At 37.7% G+C, this 19659-nt stretch overlaps 1 protein-coding gene across 2 annotated transcripts in view; it reads left to right on the plus strand.

Annotated features, from left to right (window-relative positions):
- ELF1 (E74 like ETS transcription factor 1) overlaps nucleotides 1–19659 on the plus strand; it is a 52405-nt gene that overhangs the window by 18096 nt on the left and 14650 nt on the right. Inside the window, exons 2-4 of one of the 2 annotated variants that reach the window (XM_065896196.1) lie at nucleotides 3502–3682; nucleotides 16397–16504; nucleotides 18033–18200. In XM_065896196.1, coding sequence (XP_065752268.1) covers nucleotides 3502–3682; nucleotides 16397–16504; nucleotides 18033–18200 — 457 coding nt within the window. The remainder of the gene's footprint in view (nucleotides 1–3501; nucleotides 3683–16396; nucleotides 16505–18032; nucleotides 18201–19659) is intronic. The other variant, XM_065896197.1, reaches the window with a different exon arrangement.

Here is a 19659-nt window from a genome sequence, read left to right on the forward strand (position 1 = left end):
AAGACCCAACGCAACCAAATAAATACTAAAAAACAGTCTTCCATTAACAGTAAATTATTTCCTTTCTCCTTGAGACTTCCTTTTCCCATGTATAAAACAGATAATCTTATGTGTCTCCTTAATTGGATTTTGTGATGATGAAATAAGGCGGTAATCCATGTGAAGCAATGAGCAAAATGCCTGGTGCTAATAATATTAGCTAACAGCAGTAGCAAAGCCAGAATGTTTGTGACCACTTGTGCATGCGACTCCCTCCCCCAGTTTAGTCCATAAGAATGAGTAATCTCTTCTATTGTAATGTTATCAACAGGCAGTTTTCAAATCCATACCTTTAAAATACATCTTAAAAGCCGGAAGTGCCCTTGGGATCAACTGGTGCTCTTCTTTCGTTTAAAGTGAGGAAGATAAGATCATGACAGTAAGATTGGAGAAGGCCTTGGGTCTCCTGGTTCACAGTCTTTCTTCTTAACTACAGGTTGCCACTCTCTAAATCACACAGCCACATGTCTCTTTTCATCCTTAAGTAACCTTTTGCTTCCGTGGAAACTAATTTTTTCTCTCTACTTTTTGTGTGTTTGAAATTTGTCTTAAACAGTTTTTAAATTATTTTAAAATTTGAACTGAAATTAAAAATGATTGTTTAACGCAAATTAGAATATGCTTGATTATCCACAGACTGCCTCTGTTAGGGAACAAAGAAATTGGCAAGAGTGGTTGCTTCTGGAGAGGGGCACTGAAGTAGATGTAGCATTGATTATAGTGGTATATGACAGGGTGTTCTAACACCTGTACATCTGGAGACTAGAGTCATCAGCTCCAATCCAGTTACAGAGTAAGAGAATAGGACAAGGCAGAAAGTAGTAACACATATCTGTAGTTCTTTGAAACTTGGGAACTTTATAGGTCCAGAAAAAATTTTGGAGATATCCCTCGTAATAGCCACACTCTAAACACTCACTACCCAAACTTAAGGAGCCAAATAGATGTGGGTAGAGAGAAATACTTCGCTTTCATTTGAGGGCTTCTCCTGTGAATTGCATCGACCTGCCTCTGTCTCTGACTTAGTGGTGATCTTGGGTAAATTTTTTAACCTAATTCTTTATCTGCCAGTGGATAGAAATGATACGCCCTGTCCTTACCTGGTACATGGAGTTGTTGCGGCTTAAAATGAAATCATGAGAATTAACTCAACTCTGGGCTCAGCCTTGTCAGAAGACGAGGAGCTTAAGTTTAGCTCTTAGGAGAGAAGAGGAGAAGTGCTGTCAACAAGCATGTGCTCATGCTAAGTTGGGTTGCATGTGCAGCATTCACTCTCAAAAAAGAGAAGGCAAGGCAATGACTATACTTTGGCTACTCTATATGATACTCTCTCTAGTGCCTTCCTGTGTGTGTTTTACATTGTAATGTTTGAGCCTCTTTCTGTTTTAAAACTTATGATTTGGAGAGCCAGTTCCTTCTGACTAACTTTCCTCTTTTCTGAAATAGGAAGAAACATTTTAAAATAAAGCAATCCAAATATGTTTTAGTATTAATGTTATCTTTAAATTTCAGAACATAACATTCTTGAAGGCACAGACAGTATCTGTTTAGTACCTATGATGCCATATATTTAATTTAGGTAATTAAATTCTTATATAAGAAGTAATATTTAACTTCTGTGCACTGCTACAAACATTAATTTTAAAAGATTGAGGCTGCTTAGTTATAATGAAATCATAAATAATATTTTCAATATATATATATATATTTTAAGAAACAGGATATTTACATGAGCTATCTTCCCATAAGATACTTATTAATTATGAAAGGAAAAATAGTAACTTTATGGTAGAGAAGCCTGGTAGACCCCACCCGAACTGAATGATCAAAGTTAATATCACTAGGAATGGGACAAAAAGGTATTTTTTGACCTCCTGATAAGATGTATTTGAAAGGACACAAGATTACTTTTTTTTTATTCTAGCCAAAAATGCAGACTGAATCTAATGATGAGTTAATACCACAAAAACCCAAATTGGGGGACATTTTATGAAACAAATGGCCTGTATTCTTCCAAAGTGTCAAGATCATGAAAGACAAAAACTGAAGAACTGCTCCAGATTAAAGGAGAAGAAATTGTTCTAGATTAAAGGAGTTGTCATGAAGAAACATGATATTTACTAAATGAAACTTAGGATCCTGATCTCAATTTTTTTTCCCATTTTTTGAAAAAAAGACATTAATGAGATGGAGAAATTTGAATAAGGTCTATAGATTAAATAATAGTACTGTATCAATGTTACTTTCCTGGTTTTGATAATTGTGCTATCTTTGTATAAGATAATGGTCATATATTTAGAAAATATATACTTAAGTATTTAGGGTTAAAGGAGCAGTATGTCTACCACTTTCAAATAAGTCAGAAAAACTATGGATATAGAAATGATAATATAGAAAGAGGATGATAGACATGATTAAGTGTTAAAATTTGGGGAATGTGGATGAAGGTTGTAGGAGAATTCTTGGTACTACTTTTACAACTTTTTAAAGTCTGAAGTTTTTTAAAGTAAAAGAGAAATGTAATGACATCTTAATCGTTTTTTTTTTTCATCAATAGACGGTTTAGTGTATATTAGTGGTTTAGGGGATGATGGGGATGATGTGGTTTAGGGGTTTGATGGTGGTTTTTTTTCATCAATAGACGGTTTAGTGTATATTAGTGGTTTAGGGGATGATGATTTGCAGAGAAATGTTGCTATGAAAGTGTAACAAATGAGCAGAACCCTCACCATATGACAAGTAGAGCAATATAAAACAAGTTAATAAATGTCAGCATTTTTGCTATATTTAAAAAGTAATTCTTTTATAGATAGCCCTTATTATATAGTATTATGATTCATGTATACTTAGGTACATTCAAAACATTTTTTTATTTGGCTTTCACTTTTAACATTGAATTTTTTCATGACTAATTAACTGATTTTAGAGTAGGCTGTTAAAAATCCTCTCTGCCTCAGTTTCCTCATCTGTAAAATGAGATGGCTAGACTAGAGTTCTTCCAGTTCTCGACTTCCCTGATCTTATAACCAGATAGAAAGTGAAAGTTAATTTTCCCATTTGAATCAAAAGCAGTTAGTTGTTAAACACGGCCTGTGTGCCAAGTGACAGTGTAATATTTGTTAAGCTCACAGATTTTTTTCTGTCAAAGAAACTTTTGGAGATTTTAGTTGTACATTTTATTTGTATGCCACTTCTTATGCATTAATGATACTAGTTTTTTTAATTTAGTGAGCTTTAAAAACATACTTTTATGGAACTTCCCAATGAAAACTTGGCTGTTAAGACCCAAAATTGGTAATGAAAGTTTTATTTGGTCTTAGTAGATATATATTCTCTGTATCATAGAAAGGTTGTCAATATACAAGTAGCTGATGTTGTGAAAACTGAATTGTGTAAAATAATTTGGGTTGTATTTAACAAAAGCAAAACTTGTTAATCCTTTTTTTCCTTCGCCCCTCCCAGCTTGGTGATCCAGCTATTTTTCCTGCCGTCATTGTGGAACACGTTCCTGGTGCTGATATTCTCAATAGCTATGCGGGTCTAGCCTGTGTGGAGGAGCCCAATGACATGATCACTGAGAGCTCCTTGGATGTCGCCGAAGAGGAAATCATCGATGAGGATGACGACGACATCACCCTTACAGGTGTGTGTGCCTCTGACAGCACCTTCCTTCAGCATAGTTTTAGTCAGTGGGTTAGCCCTGTGATTTGGGGGATATAAAAAGTTCTTGACTCGGTTTTGAGTAACTCCGTTACCTGCGGAAGCTAGAGCCCTGTGGGAAGAAGGAAATGACGTTTTCTTTCTCATCTGCCTGTGCTTCATGGTGCTCGCTTATCTCCTCCTCCTTCTTTCCTAAATAGACAGAGATGAACGTGACGAAATAGAAGGTGTGTAAGAGGAACCAAACCAACTCGGTTCACCAAGTTTTCACTGAGCACTGTTTGTGTTGCCTAGCTCTGTACTCCTGATAACAATGAAAGGTTGTTTGCAGGGCAAAAGATAGGAATATTCTTTTGTTACTGCTGCTGCAGGAAGCAAAATAGGAGGCCGTGACCCAAATGTAGGATAAGGTGCCGAGGTTTAAAGATTTGTTCAGTCAGAACTAGTAGGATATTTCACACTGAATGTAAGTGTTGAGGTGGTGCTTTGTTCCATCAGTTTTAGAAACTGGTGCATGCATTTGTAATTTTATACATTTACATTCATATATCTTGGCCAGAGACGTTTGAGAAAGTTAATTACTTAGAAGCAAAGATTATTTGAATATTTATTCTTTTTTTTTTTTTTTTAGTTTTATTTATTTATCTATGGCTGCATTGGGTCTTTGTTGCTGCGTGCGGGCTTTCTCACGAGTAGGGGCTACTCTTCGTTGTGGTGCGTGGGCTTCTCTTGTTGCAGAGCACAGGCTCTAGGTGCGCAGGCTTCAGTAGTTGTGGCACGCAGCCTCAGTAGTTGTGGCGTACGGGCTTAGTTGCTACACCTCATGTGGGATCTTCCCAGACCAGGGCTCGAACCTGTGTCCCCTGCATTGGCAGGCAGATTCTTAACCACTGCGCCACCAGGGAAGCTCTGAATATTTATTCTTAGATTAAAAACCAGAAATTAACATTAGTCACAGTATTATCAACTAAACCTGGACTTTATTCCACGCATTTCACGCTAACATCCTTTTTCTATTCCAGGATCCTATCTTGAATCTCACATTGCAATTAGTTGGTAATTTTTCCTAGTCACTTCCAGTCTATGACAGTTCCTCTGTCTTTCCTTGTCTCTCATAACCTTGATGCTTTTGAGGAGTACTGGTCAGACACTGTACAATGCCCCTCAGTTTTATTTCTGTGATATTTTCTCATGATTGGAATGAGATAATCCATTTTGGGCAAAAATACCTCCCAAATGGCATTGTCTTCTTATCATTGTATCATATTAATATAGTAGATTTTTTTTAAAGTACAGATTTAATTCTCACAGCAGAAAAAGAAAACTGAAATTAGAGAAGTTAAATGACTTGCTTATGTCATGCACCCAGTGACTGAGTCATTGATAACTTTGATGAACAACACTTAGTTTTTGTACTGTCCTCTTATTTTTTACAAAGCATGTTCTCATATATTCACATTTTTGTTCAGAGCAACCCAATGAAAGTTTTTGATAAATCTATATTTGTTTCTCGCTTATCAATAAGACAGTTGGATTAATCATATTAGAGGTTTCAGCTCATCACTGACTGTGTACTTCGTGTTTTATATAACAGAATGACCACCACTATGCATGTATGTGTTGTGTAGCTAATGGGGTTTTCGCCACAGTGTGTTCTGACCTACTTTCTTGATGCCTTAGGGTAAGGCTATACTCTTTGTGGATTGGGAACCAGGGTCTTCCCTGAAGGGGTGTTTATTCCTGGTTTTAGTCCCTAAGGAAGATACTGGCCCTCAAAGAAGAAGTGGAGACTAGGAAAGCAGATCTTGGATCTTTAGGGGAAGGAATTATTTCTTCCTTCCAGTTGTTCACTCTCTTGGGCTTAGACTTGAAGATAGCTGATGACGAGATGCAGACAAGCTCCTTCCTTCCTGGAAAACAGAACTGGTATGGAATGGATCCAGAAAATAAGCCACATCTTGAAAATCAGATTTGCTATTTGCATGTTTCTTCTCTCTTGCCTTTCTTAACTTCCAACCCAAGCCTTTGTTTAACTCTTCTGTACTTGTTCGAGTCACGTCATGAGAAATGAAAGGATCTTATAGCCCTCCTTAGTCCAGAGTGGGGAAGGGGAGAGTACTGCGCTTTTGAGAAACTACAGGGACGATGATGATGGGGATAGGACAGTTTATAAACTAATTATGGGACCTAGGTAGCACTTCAGATGATAAGGAATATTGTTAACATTTTTAGGCATGATGATAGCATTGTGTTAGATTCTTCATCTTTTAGATACATATGCTCAAATACTTAGAGATAGAATACAGTGTCATGGATTCCTTCAGAGTAATCCTGGGGGTCAGGGTGTGTGTGAGGCGACCTTGAGCAGTAAGTGGAGTATGGATGAAAGATCGACTATGTTCTGAAAATGATTGATGCTGAGAATGGATATGTGAGAATTCATTATATTATGTCCCGTAATTTTGATTCTGTTTTGAAATTTTCAATAAAAAGGTCAAACTATTTTTATGGACTTGAGGGTTATATTAGATGGCAGCTGTCATTGATAACCCCTAATTTCAAATTTTCATGTTCATCAGAACACTTTTTTTTTTTTTGGTACGCGGGCCTCTCACTGTTGTGGCCTCTCTCGTTGCGGAGCACAGGCTCCTGACGTGCAGGCCCAGTGGCCATGGCTCACGGGCCCAGCCGCTCTGCAGCATGTGGGATCCTCCCGCACCGGGGCATGAACCCATGTCCCCTGCATCGGCAGGTGGACTCTCAACCACTGCGCCACCACCCAAACACTTTCATTTTTATCATTTATTTATCTCATATCAAGTTTGATATAAATTTTAACCTTTAAAATGTATAATGATAAAATACTACTTTTATCTGTTTATATGTTGGGGTTTTATATAACATTTCCTTTGAAACAAGGCTGTGCTATAAAAAAATTATGAAGAGCTTTTGACTATGAGCTTTATCTATGTGGAGATCCTTCCATTACCAGTCTTGAGTCTAAAATTGAAATTATTAAAGGAGATGGACCCCTTTGGACCCCTCAGCCAGCTATCTGGGATCCAGCCCCACTCACAGGTGGGCCAACAGCAGCTTTTGGACACCCTTGACCCCACGGCCAGCTGTATAAGGAACTGGCCCTGCCCACCAGCAGGCTGACACTAGATCTTGGGATCCCGAGCCCCACAACTACCCACTCTAGAACCTGGCTCTGCCCACTTGTCAGCCAACACTAGCCCTGGGACCACCTGGGGTCCCTGGCAGCCTCCACGCAAGGCAGGACCTGGCAAACAACTGGAGCACAGGCCAGCCACACCTACCAGACCATCCACAATAGTTAGCCTATCACAAGGGAAGGACCCACGCAGTCCACTAGGGAGCACCCCAGAACACACAGCTCTGGTGACCAGAGGGGAGACCACTGCTGGGATGCATAGGACGGCACCTACAGAAGGCCACTTCTCCAAGGTCGGGAAATGTAACCAACCTACCAAATACATAGAAATAAAAAGAGCAAGTTAGATAAAATGAAGCGACAGAGGAATATCTTCCAAATGAAGGAACAAGATAAAACCCCAGAAGAACTAAGTGAAGTGGAGATAGGCAGCCTGCTCTGTAAAGAGTTCAAGATGATGATCGTAAACACGTTCAAGGAACTATGGAGAAGAATGGGTGCACAGAGCAAGAAGTTAGAAGTTTTTAACAAAGAGTTAGAAAATGTAAAGAACAGCCAAACAGATGAAGAGTACAGTAACTGAAATGAAAAATACACTGGAAGGAATTAACAGTAGACTAAATGACACAGAGGAACAGATCAGTGAGCTGGGAGACAAGAGTAGTGGAACTCACTGAAGTTGAACAGGAAAAGGAAAAAAGTATAGAAAGAAATGAGACAGTTTAAGAGACCTCTCAACAACATCAAGCGTACTAGTATTTGCATTTTAGGGGTTCCAGAGGAGAAGAGAGAGAGAAAGGGGCAGAGAACATGTTTGAATACATAATAGCTGAAAACTTCCCTGACCTGGGAGAGGACACAGACATCCATGTCCAGGAAGCACAGAGAGTCCCAAACAGGATCAACCCAAAGAGGAACACATCAAGACACATTGTAATTAAAGTGGCAAAAATTAAAGAGAGAATTTTGAAAGCAGCAAGGGAAAAGCAACAAGTTACATACAAAGGAACTTGCATAAGGCTGTGAGCTGACTTTTTAGCAGAAACCCTGCAGGCCAGAAGGGAGTGGCTCAATATATTTAAAGTGGTGAAAGGGGAAAACCTACAAACAAGAATACTCTACCCAGCGAGGCTTTCATTCAGGTTTGATGGAGAGATCAAGTTTTACAGACAAGCAAAAGTTAAAAGAGTTCAGCACTAACAAACCAGCTTTACAAGAAATGTTAAAGGGATTTCTCTAACCAAAAAAGGTCACAACAAGAAATATGAAAATTATGAAAGGAAAAATTATGAAAGGAAAAATCTCATTGGTAAAGGCAAATATACAGTAAAGGTAGTAAATCAGCCATGTATAAAGCTAGTAGGAAGGTTAAAAGACAAACATCGTAAAACCATCTGTATTCACAATGAGTAGTTAAGGGATACACAAAACAGAAAGACGTAAAACATGATGTCAGAAATAGTAAACGAGGAGTTGGGGAATAAAAATGCAGGGTTAAAATGCGTTTGAAATTAAGTGATCAACAACTTAATAGGTATATTGCTATATACAGTGTGGAGAATACAGTAAATAACTAGGTAATATCTTTGTATGATGTGTCTTAACTAGACATATTGTGATCATTTTGATATGTATAGCAATAGCACATCACTATGTTGAGGAACTAACAGTGTTGTAGGTCAGGTGTACTTCAAAAACAAATAAACAAACTCATAGAAAATGAGATCAGATTTGTGGTTACCAGAGGCAGGGGTGGGGGGAATGGGAATTAGACCAAGGTGGTCAAAAGGTACAAACATCCAGTTAGAAGATAAAAAAGTACTAGGGATATAATGTACAATATGATAAATATAATTAACACTGCTGTATGTTATATATAAAAGTTGTTAAAAGAGTAATTCCTCAGTTCTTAACACAAGAAAAATTTTTTTGTGTTTCTTTAACTTTGTATCTGTATGAGATGATGGGTGTTCACTAAACTTATTGTGATAATCATTTCATGATGTATGTAAATCAGATCATGCTGTACACCTTAAACATACACAATGCTGTATGTCAATTATAACCTCAATAAAATTGGAAGGAAAAAAAAGCCTGTGGGTTTTATTGTTGCTTACAAGAAATTTTTGTAATCCATTTAATGAAGGGCAAACATTTTCTCTATATTTTTAAAAGCTTAGTTGTACTTTTTTTTGGTTTTCATTCCTGTTTCATGTAGGAGCCACCAATTTATTTTGTATTTCCTGACCTAAGCACTGAAGCTAAGTGGAATAAACAAAGTTTTACAGATTAGATTACTGATATTAAGCACATTAAACTTGCCTTACGTTTTTGCAATTCAGAAGGTAGCATGATTTCTATAGATAGTTGTGGAATGATTTCTATATATAGTTGTGGAATGATTTCTAGTGTATATGAAGTTTAAAAAGCAAGGGTCAGTACAGCACGAATGGTTACCTATATTTAAGATAGGGGAAAGAATATAAATGATATGTATGTGTTTGCTTACATTTAAAAATAGAAAGATATGGGCTTCCCTGGTGGCGCAGTGGTTAAGAATCTGCCTGCCAATGCAGGGGACACAGGTTCGAGCGCTGGTCCGGGAAGATCCCACATGCTGCGGAGCAACTAAGCCCGTGTGCCACAACTACTGAGCCTGTGCTCTAGAGCCCCTGAGCCACAACTACTGAGCCCACGTGCTGCAACTCCTGAAACCCACATGCCTAGAGCCCGTGCTCCACAGCAAGAGAAGCCACAGCAATGAGAAGCCCGCACACCACAGCAAAGAGTAGCCCCTGCTCTCCACAACTAGAGAAAGCCCGCGCCCAGCAATAAAGACCCAACACAGCCAAAAATAAATAAAATAAATAAATTTTAAAATAGAAAGATAAAACCAAAAGCTAATAAAAATATTTTAAACTTAGTGGTCACTTTTTTTTTCTTAAATACTTATTTATTCAGTTGCGCCAGGTCTTAGTTGCGGTACGAGGGATCTTTTAGTTGTAGCATGCAGGATCTTTAGTTGTGGCATGCGGGCTCTTAGTTGGGGCATGCGGGATCTAGTTTCCCGACCAGGGCAGGGGTCAAACCTCGGCCCCCTGCATTGGGAGCATAGAGTTTTAACCACTGGACTACCAGGGAAGCCCCAGTGGTCACTTTTGAAAGATCCCATTTATTATTCTGAAAATCAGTAAATAACGGAAAAAGAACCAAGCGTTTAATTTGCCTTTATTGTATGAACCGTAGCTCAGGGTAACCAGATAGTGTATGACAAAGTTCTTCCTTATAGAGAATTCTAGCTAATAAATGCTAGAGGAATGATAAGATTAGAATTATCACCATTTTGAAATCCCTAATGAAATAGTGCATCTAGGTAACTATCATCAGTAACTTCTAAAGCCATTAGGTAAAAGGCTGATGGAGAATTTTATGCTGGATAGATCAGGTTGGCAACACCTGAACCTGCTTCTCAATCCTCGAAGTACTGAAGGAAGACCTACCTACCTTCAAAAGGCCCATTGAATCACACAGCATCACCTTTGAAGTATTCTTGCCAAAGAATTGAATGCGAATCAAATCAATCTTCTAGATGTAACTACCAGTTTACGGGAAATACACGGGGGGAGGGATATGGTAAGTGACACCACAGATATATAATCAGCAAAATTTAGAATGTGGGAAACTACAAACAGATGACCCTGTTTCTCCTAAGATAAACAACAAAAATGGAAAAAAGCCAAATACTAAGGAAGGTATGTGCCGCCAAATGTAATGCGTGAACTTTGTTTGAAATCTGGTTAACAAACCAACTTTTTCAGATTAAAAAAAATCTGAGACAGAAATTTCAATATTAAGTGGATATCTGATTTAAAGAGTGATTTTTAAAAGATGTGATCATGGTATTGTCTATATACTGTAATATTTACGATTGAATGATAGTCTCTCTGGAGTTCACTTTGAAATAATCCCGTGTCTGTGTTAGGCCAGGGAGTATAGATTAAGGAAGATTGACTGTTAAGTATTGAAGCTGGGCCCTTGATACATTCAGTTCATTATAAATATGATTTCCTATATGTTTATATATGTTTGAAATTTTTCATTATAAAAAGCTTGATAAAGAAGTGATTTGAAATTCTCATTGTATTTTCTTAATTGATAGGCAACTGAATAGTTATACATACTAATTTTATCATTTTCATCGACCCAGTAGACTTTGAAATATTTATAAAACTTATTTATATAAATGAATATTTAGAGTTATATAAATGTTTAGAAGATGGTAATTAATTATGGAGCTACCTGTGCCTTACTTGCCTGATTTTTTCAAAAATTTAGTTTTAGGAGGATATTTTCTTCTATTCATAGAATTTCAAAGCCTTGACAGAGGAGCAGTATGCTTTTCTTCTTTTTTTTTAAAATAAACTTATATATTTATTTATTTTTGGCTGCATTGGGTCTTCGTTGTTGGGTCTTTGTTGCTGTGCGCGGGCTTTCTCTAGTTGCGGTGAGTGGGGGCTACTCTTCATTGCCATGCGTGGACTTCTCATTGCGTTGGCTTCTCTGTGGCAGAGCTTGGGCTCTAGGCGTGCAGGCTTCAGTAGTTGTGGCTCGCGGGCTGTAGAGCACAGGCTCAGTAGTTGTGGCACACAGGCTTAGTTGCTCCAGGGCATGTGGGCTCTTCCTGGACCAGGGCTCAAACCCGTGTGTCCTGCATTGGCAGGCAGATTCTCAACCACTGCGCCACCAGGGAAGTCCCGCAATATGCTTTTCTACTATGCCTTAAATCTACAAGATTTTAAATAGGAGGCTTAAGTTTTTAAGAGCAAGTGTTACAATGCCTTATTTTAATCATTTTGCTAGACTTTTTGAAGTATTTATCTTTTCTGGTTTTTACTATTATGGAGGAATTGGACTTTTAAGCACTTTTTAAAAAAAATTCTTTTAACGTTTTTCTTGGCGTATAATTGCTTTACAATGGAGTGTTAGTTTCTGCTTTATAAAAAAGTGAGTCAGTTATACATATACATATATCCCTGTATCTGGCCTCTTGTGTCTCCCTCCCTCCCACCCTTCTAGGTGGTCACAAAGCACTGAGCTGATCTCCTTATGCTCTGCGACTGCTTCCCACTAGCTATTTTACGTTTGGTAGTGTATATATGTCTATATATGCACTACCACTCTCTCACTTTGTCCCAGCTTACCACTTTCTCCCAGCTTACCCTTCCTCCTCCCCGTGTCCTCAAGTCCATTCTCTAGTAGGTCTGCGTCTTTATTCCCGTCTTGCCCCTAGGTTCTTCATGACCGTTATTTTCTTTTTTTTTAGATTCCATATATATGTGTTAGCATACGGTATTTGTTTTTCTCTTTCTGACTTACTTCACTCTGTATGACAGACTCTAGGTCCATCCACCTCACTACAAATAACTCAATTTCGTTTCTTTTTATGGCTGAGTAATATTCCATTGTATATATGTGCCACATCTTCTTTATCCATTCATCTGTTGATGGACGCTTAGGTTGCTTCCATGTCCTGGCTATTGTAAATAGAGCTGCAGTGAACATTGTGGTACATGACTCTTTTTTTTTTTTTAAATTTAATTTAAGTTATTTTTTTATGCAGCAGGTTCTTATTAGTCATCCATTTTATACACATCAGTGTTTACATGTCAATCCCAATCCCCCAATTCATCACACCACCACCCCCACCCCCCTGCCGCTTTCCCCGCTTGGTGTCCATACGTTTGTTCTCTACATCTGTGTCTCAATATCTGCCCTGCAAACCGGTTCATCTGTACCATTTTTCTAGGTTCCACGTATATGCGTTAATATACGATATTTGTTTTTCTCTTTCTGACTTACTTTACTCTGTATGACAGTCTCCAGATCCATCCACGTCTCTACAAATGACCCAATTTTGTTCCTTTTTATGGCTAATATTCCATTGTATATATGTACCACATCTTTATCTGTTCACCATGACTCTTTTTGAATTATGGTATTCTCGGGGTATATGCCCAGTTGTGGGATTGCTGGGTCGTATGGTAGTACTATTTTTGGTTTTTTAAGGAACCTCCATACTGTTCTCCATTGTGGCTGTATCAATTTACATTCCCACCAACATTGCAAGAGGGTTCCGTTTTCTCCACAACCTCTCCAGCATTTATTGTTTGTAGATTTTTTTTTTTTGCGGTAAGCGGGCCTGTCACTGTGTGGCCTCTCTCGTTGCGGAGCACGGGCTCCGGACGCGCAGGCTCAGCAGCCATGGCTCACGGGGCTAGCCGCTCCGCGGCATGTGGGATCTTCCCGGACCGGGGCACGAACCCCTGTCCCCTGCATCGGCAGGCAGACTCGCAACCACTGCGCCACCAGGGAGGCCCTGTTTGTAGATTTTTTTGATGATGGCCATTCTGACCAGTGTGAGATGATATCGCATTGTAGTTTTGATTTGCATTTCTCTAATGATTAATGATGTTGAACATTCTTTCATGTGTTTGTTGGCAATCTGTATATCTTCTTTGGAGAAATGTCTATTTAGGTCTTCTGCCCATTTTTGGATTGGGTTGTTTTTTTGTTTTTGGCTTTTTATTTTGCAGTACGCGGGCCTCTCACTGTTGAGGCCTCTCCCGTTGCGGAGCACAGGCTCCGGATGCGCAGGCTCAGCGGCCATGGCTCACGGGCCCAGCCACTCCGCAGCATGTGAGATCTTCCCGGACCGGGGCACGAACTCGTGTTCCCCGCATCGGCAGGCGGACTCTCAACCACTGCGCCACCAGGGAAGCCCTGTTTGTTTTTTTGATATTGAGCTGCATGAGCTGCTTGTAAATTTTGGAGATTAATCCTTTGTCAGTTAAGCACTTGTTTTTGATAGAATATATAATTAAAATTTAATTGATTTATTTTTAATTATAATTAGGGGAAGTAGTTTCGTAATGAAGACTGTGAATCTCCTAATGAAGTTTTGTGTATCTTGGTATGAAAATGAAAAGGACACCTACTTTTAGAATTAAAAAACTAGTCAAAAATATATTCAGGTGCTCTAGAGTGCTTTTTGTAGTAACTCAGAAATGTGAGCACTGGCCTTAAGAGGAAAAGCTTAAAGCCTTTAAAAGAGGAAGACTCTATAAGGGTTAAATTGCTGTTAGAGAAATCCAGGCTAGATTAAAATCCTTGCCTCTTTTTATGTTGGCTGTCTTCTTGTTCCTTGTCCTCCCTGTGACCTATAGATATTTGGGTTCAAAGATATTAGCTGAGGGAATGGCGCCCAGAAGGTTGGAATTCTGCAGATACATCTTTCATATCTGGAAGAAGGAGGTTCTCTTCTGGCTTGGCAGGTTGTGGGTACTCCCAGTGTTAGCCAGTATTTTATGAGAGAAAATGTGCTTTGTTGGGAGTTTTTCCTAATTGAGAGGAGCTGACTAGTATATAATCCAAGATCCAGAACTTCTTTGAAAGCATCATTCAGGAATTGTCTCTGGTCTCTGCTCCTTCAGCAGACCATGCCTTCCATTCCTACTGTGGGATTCCTCCCTTGGGGAGGCAGTCAGCCACATTAGTCTATTTGTAAAGCAAATTACTTAATATGCTGTTATTATAATAATCTTTAGCTGTTACACATTTTGCTTTCTAATGGTATAGACTATCTCATTTTCTTTAAATGCATAACACTTCTTCTCATGCCCTTGCTTCTACTATTATTCTTGCTTTAATTCCTCTCTCTTCCTCTCAAAGTATTTAAATCCTAGCTATCTTAAATGACTCAGCCTAAACCCATCTCTTCAGGAAGCCTTCCTAACTTATAATGATATACAGTGCCTGTAGTCAGTCTGCTCTATACTGTAAAACTGATCACTTTGTTATTTTCTTAGACAGTATCTAAGTATCTGTTACCAATAGATAAGGAAAAAGGTCATGTCCTATACTATTGTATCTTCCACATTTCCTTGTACAGTTACTTAAGAGTGATAGTCATTCTATGTTTTTGCCATCTGGGGATTTGCAATCAATGAAGAATTTTGTAGATTCTTGGAAATCTTCAGTCTAAAAGAGAGTGTGAACTGTTTAGGAAATATTTAGGATAATAAATGTTATAATATTCTAATGGAAAGTTAAGGTAAATTTCAAAGAACTACAGATTTCTTGGAAATCTGGTTATAATCTTAATAATGAACAGGAAAATGATTTTGTTGCTTCTCTGGATTGAATAGGAATAGGGAGAGGACAGTGTATAAATGATCACTTTCATTCATTTGATTGAGAAAAAGAACTTTTACTTTAAGTACTACGTTTATATTTACTTTCTAATGTTTTGTAAAATTAAAAGGCTTATATTCATTAAGTTATAAACTATCAGTCCAACCCTGAATCTGAAAACCATGATTTTATTTATATATATATATTTTCAAACTTTAAAAAATAACATGTATAATTTTGTCAGTATTGAGGGGAAAATGTAGCAAGTAAGTACAAGGGATTATGGATGATAAATACCACATTCAGGAAACTTGAGTTTATCCATGCAAAGAGAGCATTGGTAGCTCTATTTAGTTTCTTGGTGCTGATCCTGGAACTGAGGGGCTAAAAGCCATTCAAGGAATTTGCTGTGCAGCTATTTCGGACACTTCTTTGGGATGCAGAGAAGTGTCTAGTGTCTAGCATGTATTTGGATTAATTTTCATTTGTATTTTAATATTTTTAAAGAACAAAAAAATAACTTGGACTAGGCACAGTTCACAGTAGGGAAATTAGTGTTCTATGTTACACATTAGAGAAGAGAGGTACCAGAATACTATAATTATCAAAGAGTGTTTAGATTCTAATCATGTGACTACGACTAAAACTTTTGGTGATGATGGCAATTCACTAATTACAGAAGAAGATTCAGAAATTAACAGAGACTCATATTCATTCCTGTGAGTGAACTAAGAGTATTGCAATCAGTGTTAGAGCTAAAAGGGACCTAAAACTATCAACCCAGTCGTTTTAAAGTATGGAGTCAACAGAAACAGCACGACCTGCCCAGTGACATCTTAGTTTACTATTCATGTAAATACAAGAATTATCAGAAATGACTGGTGTTTTCCTCCTAGAGTACGAGTTCTATTTTGCTTACTTTTTTATCTCCCAGTGTCTTACAGAGGTTTTTGGTTGTTGTTGTCGTTATTTTTAATAAAACCCCCGCATCTTGCAAAGTTTTAAATGAGAAATAGTGATTTTCAGTATAGATTTTATATGTTGAGACAAACTATTGTTACCAACCAGAGTATTAAGTGATGTATCCTGGTTCAAGAGATGAGAATCTATGCTTTTTAATTCATTAATTTATTTATGTATTTATTTATTTACTTAGACCATGCCACACGGCTTATGGGATCTTAGGTCCCCGGCCAGGGATTGAACCTGGGCCCCTGGCAGTGAAAGTGCTGAGTCCCAGCCACTGGACCACCAGGGAATTTCCGAATCTGTGCTTTTTAGAAGAACAAATGTCTTGTAGCTAATTCTGTTTTCTCTTTAAATGTATTGTAGTTGAAGCTTCCTGTCATAATGGGGATGAAACAATTGAAACTATCGAGGCTGCTGAAGCACTCCTCAATATGGATTCTCCTGGCCCTATGCTGGATGAAAAGCGCATCAGTGAGTGTTGTGTTATGACTGTTCGTGTTTATATGCTTTTTTTTTGAAGTATAGTTGATTTACAATATTGTGTTAATTTCTGCTGTACAGCAAAGTGATTCCGTAATACATATGTATACATTCTTTTTTGTATTCTTTTCCATTATGGTTTATCATAAGATATTGAATACAGCTCCCTGTGCTATAGTAGGACCATGTTTATATGCTTTGAAAAGCTCTTCTTCCATCTCTCTCTCAGATGATAAATATCAAGAGACCAGAGACTATGTTTTATATTTTTTTGGTCCCAAGTGCATCTTAAGGTACAGTACTAGTTGAGGCACCTTTGCTAAAGTGTTCAGTTAAACAAGATTTTTTTTTTTAATTTAGGGAGTGAGGACGTTAAGGATAAAAAAGTAATTTAGTTGTCAAATAGCAGATTATGCAGAATTTCTTCTTAACCTCATTTGTGAAGTATTTAGGGCCCAAACTATTATAATTTAGTGATCTTTAGTCAATATTGATCTTTATTGATCAATAAAAATTGATCTTTAGTCAGTATTCATCAGTGAATAGGCAAAAATCCATTGCAATGTTTTCTTAGACTTGATGGCATAAAATTCACTGCCACATTTATTGATCTCCTTTTAAATCCATGTTCTCCTTTGGATGTAGTCAAACTCATAAACTTAATTATTATTAAATCAATTTAAGATGTTTATTGAATATTTTCTATACGCACAGCAACGTATCAGGCAATAACATGTTATGGAAATGAACAGATCTTGTTTCTTTCCTCAAGCTGACAGTTTTCTTTTGAAGATAGTTGTTTATGTAAATAACTGTAAAAGCCAAAAATAAAGGCCATGAGAGGGATAGCAGAGTGTTCTGGAAGGAGAGATTTCTCTAGCTGAAAACACCTGAGACAGGCTTTATGGAGGCAGTGTTTTGACCTGGGCGATTAGTAACAAATAAGCTTTTCATGGGTGGAGGAGACAGGAAGGGGCATTCAACATAGGCAGAGGCAGACACAGACCTGTAAAAAAAAAACAATGAAATGTTTGAGATTCAAAATGCTTTGGTATAGCTGAAGTATAAGCTTCATAATGGTTTGTAGATTGTGGAACCTCAGAATGGCATGCTATGGAGTTTGGGTTGTTGCTATCTTTTTTCCCCTGTAAACTATGGGAAGATATGTTAATTTTATTTTTCTTTCTAATCTTCAGGGTGTAAAGTTTTTATAGAGAAGAATAATATGGTCAGGCCAGACTTAGGTTTTAAAGAAAAACTTTAGCGGCAATGTGAAGAATGGAGAAGACAGACAAGATAGACTGGGGATAGGAAGTCAGGTAAGGGAGGCGTTGAATAGTCCCATCAAGCCTGGGCTGCCTCAGGGTACTTGACTTAGGGCAGAGGAAATAAAAAGCAGGGACTAGATTTCAAAATCTTATTTCTATTTTAATCTTCAAAGAAACAGGAAACATTTTATGAAATTATTTTGATTTATAATACAAAGTTGATTACAATTAGTTGATTTTATTTCCATTAGATAATAATATATTTAGTTCATCTGAAGATGACATTGTTGTTGCCCCAATCACCCATGTATCCGTCACATTAGATGGGATTCCTGAAGTGATGGAAACTCAGCACGTTCAAGAGACATATGCACATTCACCAGGACGCTCATCACCAGAACAACCTAAGAGAAAGAAAGGTGAGTGGTTAATTTGTTAAGGGAAAACAGTCAACTCTTGATGTGGAATCTAAATATAACTTTTATTCAAGGATATTTCTACCTGAATTAAAACTTATGTGAGAAAAAATTGAATGTACAAAACAGAGTTATTTCTTCGTATTAGATGAATTTAAAGAATTATTTTATACTTTTTTATACATTTAAAATACTTGATCTATCTCACAGAAAAGGGATTTTCCAACTTTCTAAAGCCTCAATCTTTTATCTAAACTCTTTTATCCAAGCTCAGAAAGAGCTCAGGGGTAAGGGCTGAGGTCAGTTTCCTTCTGCAGAACATAGTTTGAAAACCACCAGCATAGATTCCAGTATAAGATTCCAGTGGGAAGAATACAAGTTGGGAATCAGCAGGTAAGTAACTGAAGAGGGAAATGTTAGAATGTGTTAGAGGGAATTTTAAAGTTTTCACAAATTAGGACCATACTTACATTCTAACACTGACACTCTTCCCATTTCATTGCCTTTTGATTCTACTCCAGCTTGTTTGATATTTTGAGTTTAATATCTTGGTTGATGGCATCACCAGCCACCACATAACCTAACTTCACATGAAAGTAAGGGAAATTCCAAGAGCCAAAAATGCAGAGGAAAATAAGAGTGACCTGACACTGCAACAGCTCTGAGGGCTGAGAAGGACATGTCAGTCTGGACGTCCAAGGGGCTTGGTTTTATTGCCCCCATAGAGGCAGATGCTTAAGTCTTGGTCCAGTGCAAGATGGGCTATTAGACAGAGACCTCAGCATATAATTGGGATCCCTTAGCTATACCCTAAGGGGAAAAACAGTCCACCCTTTGGCACAGACAGATGTTAAGAAGCTTGTATTTCTTAGCTGGGTGGAAAAAATTTTTCCTTTGAGAATTCATAATCCTAGGTTTGTCTTAACTTAGGTTTATGATTAGATTTTAAACTGTTACTGACTTTAGGAATTTCCAGCCACGTAATTAACATAACAATGGCCCCAGGCTGGCAGTAACTTTGGGCACCAGGCGAAGCTCTTGTAAAATTGCTGTGGCACGTCATACGTTTAATCCAGGCTGCACAGTATTTCTTCAAATAAAACCCTGTTGAAGGTGAACTCACATTTCAGTATCACAGAATGCATAAGAAAGATACTTCCTGAATGAGAAGCAGCAGACATAGAAAACCCTAAGGTTAGTTTGCTAAGAACCTCAGATAATAGGATTATCAAATAGAAACTTTCAACGAATATGATTGTAATTATTAATGCAAGGGAATAAAAAGCATTGTCAAAGAATGAGACTATTAAAAAATACCAGGTGAAACTTCCTCTTCTAGTCCAGATGGAGTAACAGAACCTGACTTGGCAACAATTTTTTGGATATGTCACCAAAAGCACAAGCAACAGAAGCAAAAATTAATAAGTGGGACTACAATAAATGAAAAGACTGCACGGCAAAA

The sequence above is a fragment of the Phocoena phocoena genome, chromosome 18 (genome assembly GCF_963924675.1).
Source record: "Phocoena phocoena chromosome 18, mPhoPho1.1, whole genome shotgun sequence".
Taxonomy (NCBI): Eukaryota; Metazoa; Chordata; class Mammalia; order Artiodactyla; family Phocoenidae; genus Phocoena; species Phocoena phocoena.